The 8,211-nt window shown below is 41.2% G+C and overlaps 1 protein-coding gene across 3 annotated transcripts; it reads right to left on the bottom strand.

Moving 5' to 3' along the window:
• Positions 1–577: 577 nt before the first annotated feature.
• LOC143296054 (uncharacterized) lies at positions 578–7,084 on the bottom strand. 3 transcript variants are annotated; one of them, XR_013057102.1, is made up of 5 exons: positions 5,750–5,888; positions 4,831–4,925; positions 2,995–3,047; positions 855–1,093; positions 578–658 (listed from the first exon to the last, which is right to left on the bottom strand). XR_013057102.1 is itself a non-coding variant. In XM_076607801.1 (4 exons), the coding sequence occupies exons 2-4, from the start codon at positions 4,923–4,925 to the stop codon at positions 906–908; spliced, it is 336 nt and encodes a 111-aa protein (XP_076463916.1). In that variant the 5' UTR covers positions 6,871–7,084; the 3' UTR covers positions 899–905. The 3 variants fall into 3 exon arrangements, 2 of the variants coding, with proteins under 2 accessions (XP_076463916.1, XP_076463917.1); XM_076607801.1 differs by lacking the exons at positions 578–658; positions 5,750–5,888 and adding an exon at positions 6,871–7,084 and having other exon boundaries at positions 899–1,093; XM_076607802.1 differs by lacking the exons at positions 578–658; positions 4,831–4,925 and having other exon boundaries at positions 899–1,093; positions 5,750–5,858.
• Between the last annotated feature and the right edge of the window lie 1,127 nt (positions 7,085–8,211).

The following is an 8,211-nucleotide window of genomic DNA, read 5'->3' as shown; positions in this document are numbered from 1 at the left end:
AGACGCTTCATTAAACACAAAACATCCCATGGACTGTAGTGTAAAACAGATTGTGATCAGAGTTTGCTTGAATGATACATTACAAATGGATGGAGAAAATGAACCAAAAAGATCCCAGCATGTTGCAGACGTTTCGCAATAAAAGTGACAAATGTGGAAGTGCAGTCTGTAGGAAATACATGTAAAAAAAAAAAAAAAAAAAAAAAAAAAAGGAGAAAGAAACAACCAACAACAAAAAATTATTACACGAAACAAAACAATAAAACTGTTCAGACCAAAACAATTTTTTTCAACTGATGACAGCAGAGTATCTTGGGGAAAAAAAAGTTTGGTTGTGCTCTTTTGTTTAAAGACTCTTTCACTGTTGGGAAATGTTGGTGACAGTGACATGAAGTGATTAGACTGGTACCTGTTTGTACTGACTGGGTGACAATGAAAGGAAGTGATTGGACCGGTACCTGTTTATACTGACTGGGGTGACAATGAAAGGAAGTGATTGGACCGGTACCTGTTTATACTGACTGGGGTGACAATGAAAGGAAGTGATTGGACCGGTACCTGTTTATACTGACTGGGGTGACAATGAAAGGAAGTGACTGGACCGGTACCTGTTTATACTGACTGGGGTGACAATGAAAGGAAGTGATTGGACCGGTACCTGTTTGTACTGACTGGGTGACAATGAAAGGAAGTGACTGGACCAGTACCTGTTTGTACTGACTGGGTGACAATGAAAGGAAGTGATTGGACCGGTACCTGTTTGTACTGACTGGGTGACAATGAAAGGAAGTGACTGGACCAGTACCTGTTTGTACTGACTGGGTGACAATGAAAGGAAGTGACTGGACCAGTACCTGCTTGTACTGACTGGGGTGACAGTCAAGTGACTGGACCGGTACCTGTTTCTACTCAATGGGATTGTCCTTCTCATCGTTGTTGTTTTGGACTTTGGGAAACTGATCGTAAACATCCAGGTCACTTATGAAATTGACCACCTGTTTCCCAAAGTGAACCAGTATCAACAGCAGAAATATGCCAGCATAGGTGAGAATGAAGGCCAGGCTCTCTTTCAGGCCCTGTTGTAGCTGCTTCCCTGCAAAGCGGAAACCAACAATGGGATGTTTCTGTTTACTGTGACAGCTCTTCTATGTCAGTCATTGAGTTGATTATTTTTTCTATTTTATTCATTTATCTAATTATTTATCTGTTCATTTAATTATTTATCAATCCTTACTATTTCTTTGGGGGTTGGGTAGTGACAGATACCACACCTTACCTTCTCAGATTCACTCATGCATGTTCACACATGTGCTCACCTCATCTGCTTGTTCCCTCTTCTCTCCCCTGACACACACAAGTGCACACACCCACACACAAACGTGTGCTTACTTCAGTACGTGAAAGGTTCTCAGATCTGACACTAAAACAAATCTTCAGATTATTTACACAGGAAATGATGTGCTGTTGGCATCAACCTGCCAGCACAAAGAAACCTCTTCACTGTGTCTAAATATTCACTTTTTTTTTTTTTTTTTTGCTGTTCATCTTTTTGAATGTTCATACTATAGCCATTCTATTCCATCATGGATCATCAAGTCTTTGTCAACTCTGAATCACATCAGACAAATTCTGATTCTCCAATTTTCAGAATTACTGTGCTCTTAAGGTGACAGTATGACTATTGTATTGAGAGCAGTTTAAGTACTTGCCTTACTCAGTACAATATGGCAACTGTGTAGGGAGCAGTTAAAAAACTTGATTTTCAATATTACTGTTGTATATGGAGCAGTGTAAGAAAGAACTTGACTTACTCAGTACAATATTACTACTGTTTAGGGAGCAGTATAAGAAAGAAGTTGACTTGCTCAGTACACTATTACTATTGTATAGACAGCAGCATAAGAAAGAAGTTGACAGTACAATATTACTATTGTATAGAGAGCGGTATAAGTAAGAACTTGACTTACTCAGTACAGTTTGACTATTCGTAAATTGTATAGGGAGCAATATAAGAAAGAACTTGACTTTGTACAATATGACAATCCTATAGGGAGCAGTGTAAGTAAGAAGTTGACTTACTTAGTACTATGTGACTATTGTATAGAGAGCAGTATAAGTCAAAACTTGACTTAGTACAACATGACAATTGTTTATAGAACAGTGCACGTCAAAACTTCACTTAGTATGAGTATTGTACAGGCAGCAGTGTAAATATAAAACTGCATTTGTCTGTACAATATGGTAATTGTATAGGGAGCAGTATAAGTATTAACTTGCATTTCTCAGTACATTATGAAGATTGTATAGGGAGCAGTGTATTAACTTGCATTTCTCAGTACAATATGAGTATTGTACAGGTAGCAGTGTAAGTATTGCATTTCTCAGTACAATATGAGTATTGTATAGGGAGCAGTGTAAGTATTAACTTGCATTTCTCAGTACAATATGAATATTGCATAGGGAGCAGTGTAAGTATTAACTTGCATTTCTCAGTACAATATGAAAATTGTATTGGGAGCAGTATAAGTATGAACTTGCATTTCTCAGTACAATATGAGTATTGTATTGGGAGCGGTGTAAGTATTAACATGACACCTGAAAAGCTAAGGACAGTGTTTCTTACTCAACACCTGAAAAGCTAAGGACAGTGTTTCTTACTCAACATGCACAGCTAAGGACAGTGTTTCTTACTCAACACCCGAAAAGCTAAGGACAGTGTTTCTTACTCAACGTGCACAGCTGAGGACAGTGTTTCTTACTCAACACCTGAAAAGCTAAGGGCAGTGTTTCTTACTCAACGTGCACAGCTAAGGACAGTGTTTCTTACTCAACACCTGAAAAGCTAAGGACAGTGTTTCTTACTCAACGTGCACAGCTGAGGACAGTGTTTCTTACTCAACACCTGAAAAGCTAAGGACAGTGTTTCTTACTCAACATGCACAGCTAAGGACAGTGTTTCTTACTCAACGTGCACAGCTAAGGAGTGTTTCTTACTCAACACCTGAAGCTGCAAGGTGGCTCTCCTCTTCTGTTCGTCCACCTGTCCCCTGAGCAGAAAGAAGATGGTGGCAATTATCAATCAACTGATCAAACCAGTGTAAAATTCATAAGATTGTAAATGTTTTAGCACACTCAAATCAAAAGAAATATAATACTTCAAACCATGCATTTATTTTTTTCTCTCTCACACATACTCTTCAACTTGTCTTCCTCCACCCCCGATTGCTGTCCCCCCTCCCCCCCCCACCCTCCCCCAAAATCCTCCTCCACTTTAAGCACCCCAAGCACAGACCCTTTCCTCACCATCTCTCACAACCCCAACTTCTCACGGCATTTTTGAAGTCCAAATACACTAATATCACCACTTTTAGTTAACTCCTTAAAAATAATGAATGCATATTTCTCCCCATAAAAAAAAAAAAAAAAAAATCATCTAAATGAGTGAAACCTGAAACCATTATTACATGCACTGCAGAGATCACAGCACAAGAGTCAATATCTCCTGCATGTAACTATTGATGGTCAAAGACTACACCACAATGTCAAATATGCACGCATGCATGATCACTCACAGTCACACGCTCACAAACGCTCTCTCTCATTTCATGATATACAAGCAATGTGTCCTTCAGGTTTATGCTGCATTATCTCTACACTGCATATATTGAGTACCACTATATTTATATGTGTATATGTCTGTGTGCCTCTTAAAACAGCAGCAGATATGTAAGTTGGCCAATGTGCCAATAATCTTCACTGCTGGTAAAATAAAGAATTGTTCTTTCTTTCATTCTCTGTCTAAAGCAAAATCCACAGGTTATGCTGGGTTTTAAATCAAAACAATCCCCCCCACCCCCCCCAAAAAAAAGAAAAGTGAGAAAAAAAGAAAGAAAAGGAACAGAAGAACAAAAACCATCACATACAAGATGATACAACATTCATTAAAAAAAGAAAGAAAAAAAAAAAGAAAAAAAAAGCAACAACAACTGTAAACACATATTTGAAAAAACAAGTCCTTCATTCAACACACATCTGTTAGTCTGTGCTGGTGATGTGAGGTGAGGTGTGGGGTGAACTGGAGTACAGAAAGAAAATAAATCAAGAGTTAAAGATAGCTTTTCCGCCTAACCGATTCAGTTCAAAGGCTGTATCTACTCACTCTGATGCATACATGCACCTGTCTATCCATATATCATCAGTCCCAATCTATCTACTGATCTATAAATATCGTGTTTGTGACTATAAGGAAAGTAACAATTATAGAAATCAATTAATCCCTCAAGTCTATTTTCTTTAGCAATACAAATGAAGAATGTTAACTTCAAAATTCACTCCATTATACTGATGCATGTTTGAAGATAGAAAATGATCATATCCGGAAATATTTATTAATGGTTTAATTTGTCTCTGAAAATACTCAGTGCAATATAAACACTTTTACCATTATTATTCTGATTCAGTGAGAAAACTACGCTACGTAATCTGGTATGCGGATGCATTTGCATCATATCTCTCACACTGACCCACCTCCCATTCCCCACCCCCAAAACCCCATACTGAAGTCCAATTCCAACGAAAATTTGGTTAATTAAGCTGGTAAGTATACATCTTCTGCATTTCTAATTTTATGAAAAAAACACACAAAAAACAACAACAACAAACCCCAAAACAAAAACAAACAAAAACAACTACAAACAAATAAAACAAAGGCAGTTGCGACCTTCTGATACCTGAAATAGCATTCCCAAACTAATGCTCTGGACTGAACATGCTGAAAATACTGACACAAAACAACAAAGCAAAATAAACAACAAACAATTTCTGTCTCACTGTTCCTCCTCGGTAATAACTTGGCTGCTTTCATACAGCTGCAGATTTTCAAGGTCAGTCTCGTAGACACGAATTAAGTTTTGTATGTCATTCATCTGTTGGCATAAGGAAAAAAAGAGATATATTCCCAGCCATGAAAAACAGAAAGAAATTAAGGTGTGACAAGAGAGAGAGAGAGAGAGAGAGAGAGCCCTAGAGAGAGAGAGACACACACACACACACAGTGACACACACACACACACACACACTGACACAGACACAGAGACACACACACTATTGCACATACACAGGTTTACCAGCAACATATTTGCCCTGACTGCCATATTTTGGATTATTTCCCCCGCATCAGGCAGATCTGCGATGAGACACTGACTACTGACAGTGATGTCAACAGAGTCTAGATCTAAACGTGTCCAAAATACGCTTCTTGTGCTGCTGTGTTAGTTTATCGAATTTGATCACGAACAGTTTTTCATTTGGAGTTCTCTTCCATAGCATGATAATTATCCTATTACCCGAAAACAAACTAACAGTCTTCTGCAGTATGAGTGGCCTGAAAAAATGATGCGAAATTCGTTTGCGAAGAAAAAACCAGAGCCGTCCACCTATCGACACGAAATTCATCCGCCAGTTTTGATTGAAATCATGGAGTCAAGCAAGCAATCTATGTCGAAAATGAGAAAAAGTAAAATGCAGTCCTGTTGTTATGGAAGAAGAAATGGGAGCAAAGAGGCAGCATCGATTACGGACTAATAACATTTTGAAGTCCATGCAACAAGAGGTTGCTTTCAACAAACTGGGAACAACCACTTGAGAACTTGTTTTTGATGGAGATCTTTATAAGAATTGGGTATACATGCAGTGACAAAGAAGTTATTTAACTGCTCAAGGAAACGGCCTGGTATACACGTAATCTCACCTGTGACCTTTGATTACCAGAATGGGGCACACATCACAGAACATCGTCGGCTACCTCCCCTGGAGTTTACCTCAACAGAGAACTGCGGAGCTGGAATTCCTAACTGGATAGAATCATAAAGGCGGCCAACAATGTGTTTGGGTTCCTCCGGCAAGCAGAGAAACGAGAACGAACGTCTAATACACCAAAGTGCGTCACCACCTTGAGTACTGCTGCGCAGTCTGGTATTTGTATTTGTATTTCTTTTTATCACAGCAGATTTCTCTGTGTGAAATTCGGGCTGCTCTCCCCAGGGAGAGCGCGTCGCTATAATACAGCGCCACCCATTTTTTGTATTTTTTCCTGCGTGCAGTTTCATTTGTTTTCCCTATCGAAGTGGATTTTTCTATAGAATTTTGCCAGGAACAACCCTCTTGTTGCCGTGGGTTCTTTTACGTGCGCTAAGTGCATGCTGCACACGGGACCTCGGTTTATCGTCTCATCCGAATGACTAGCGTCCAGACCACCACTCAAGGTCTAGTGGAGGGGGAGTAAATATCGGCGGCCGAGCCGTGATTCGAACCAGCGCGCTCAGATTTTCTCGCTTCCTAGGCGGACGCGTTACCTCTAGGCCATCACTCCACACACCAAAGAAATGACCAGGAAACTGGAGGCCATTCAGGGAACGGCACCGAGGTATGTCAACAACTGCTATGACACCACCAGTAGCGTCTCAGCTATGCTCAATGAAGTAAAGTGGGATTTTTTTTTTTGTTTTTGGTGTCAACTGGTCCATGTGTTCTTCAAAATGGAATGGTTGACATTCCATCAGAACAGTACCTTCTCCCTGGCGCCACCCGCATTAGATGCAACCACTCCCTCGAGTTCAGCCAAGGTACAGGTAGGGTCCAGCATGGACAGTTTTCACTCCCGGCCTCTGTGGCGTATTCTAGCTTGCAGTCCTTACCGTGGCATTTAAAACTTTTTTTGGGGGGTGGTGGGGGTGGTGGTGAGGGGGGTCGTGGGGAGGCGGGGGGTGGGGGCGCACACACACACACACACGCACACATACACACACACAAATACGCACGCACACATAAGCAAACCAATTCCCCCCTCCCCCCCCCCCCACACACACACACCTTAAGACGTCAGAGCAGGAAGTGACAACATGCTGACGTAGACGTGACGTGTGCTGTTGATACAGAACTCGATCACGCCTCGTGTTCTCTTCTCTTCAACACTCCTGGCCACACACCTGTCATAGAAAACAGCAGGGGGTGGTGGAGTTGGGCGGGGCAGCGGAAGGCGGGTGGGCGTTGAGAATCATCCAGCAAATCGTCCACAGGTATGTGCCTTTTTTCCGCTAGGAAGTAATGCAGTCTCTTCTCAACAGACGGCAAGATCTTTCACGAAAAAAGAAGAAAAAAAAGGATCAACAGCGACAGCAACCACCACTGCCACCGCCGCCGCCGTCACAACAACAGCAAAACAACGAAGCTTGACCGAACAGTCAGCGTGTTGAGGGATGAGGACTGCGTTTCTCCGGCTTTACTTCCAACATCCCCTGTGTCTTAAAAAGACATCAGTATTCCTTTCATCAGCAAAGCTCACTTAAATTGACATGAAACACGTGCGCCGCGCATGCGTGCACATCCAAAACTGAACAACAACATTAAAACAACAACCCCCCCCCAAAAAAAAAACAAACAAACCAACAAACCCATACAAACAAACGGTGAAAAAACACCTCCGAAAACACACACACACACACACACACGCACACGCGCGCATATGCACGCTCACTCACGTGCACTTAGGTCTGCCAGTGCACAAAGCACATGATACAATCACACATGCGCGTATGACCGCTCTTACGCATGTGGAGAGGAATCGAAATGGAAACCTTTTTTTTTTTATTTTATTTTTTTTATTGAGGGAAAAGCAATTGGCATCTATTGGCATGTCTTCATCCTACCCTCGTGAGGAAAATGTATACACTAGTCTAGGAAATACTTGAGGAAAAAAAAAGAGGAGGAAATGAATACATAAACATCACATGGTAATTACATCAATTATAAAAACAACAGAACAAAATAAATGGCACTAAAAATATACAACTCTTCACAAAAACGTATTACGCGCATGCATGAAAGACAGAGGGAAGGAATTAAGAAAGTAAGGAAGGAAGAGGCAGCGAAGGAAGAGAGGAAAAGGAGAAACAGTGCAAAGAGGGAGAGAGGGGGAGGGAAGGCGGAAGGGAAACAGACACAACTGGACAAGGAGAATACATTATTTTGTCTTTGAAATTACAGGGATTCAAGAATGAGAGAGAAAGAGATCGGAGAGAGCACCTTCAGTTTACATGCTGTAGCATAGGCTTAACACAGCCACTTTAAATCGCTCCTCCGTCTCCCCATCAATTATTATAGCCCTAGCCACTCCTCACCACCACCACCCCACCCTTCCGATCCTCCACCACC

Source organism: Babylonia areolata, chromosome 21, assembly GCF_041734735.1.
Source record: "Babylonia areolata isolate BAREFJ2019XMU chromosome 21, ASM4173473v1, whole genome shotgun sequence".
Classification (NCBI taxonomy): domain Eukaryota; kingdom Metazoa; phylum Mollusca; class Gastropoda; order Neogastropoda; family Buccinidae; genus Babylonia; species Babylonia areolata.
The sequence above is the reverse complement of the archived record's forward strand: the minus strand, read 5'-3'. Positions and strand labels throughout refer to the sequence as shown.

Excerpts from the sequence above, each read along its gene's own strand:
- LOC143296054 (XM_076607801.1), bottom strand. The coding sequence starts at position 4,925 with ATGAATGACATACAAAACTTAATTCGTGTCTACGAGACTGACCTTGAA. Across the intron at positions 3,048-4,830 it reads GTTATTACCGAGGAGGAACA|GGGACAGGTGGACGAACAGA; the intron begins GTGAGACAGAAA and ends CTTTCTGCTCAG. Across the intron at positions 1,094-2,994 it reads CTTGCAGCTTCAGGTGTTGA|GGAAGCAGCTACAACAGGGC; the intron begins GTAAGAAACACT and ends TCCGCTTTGCAG.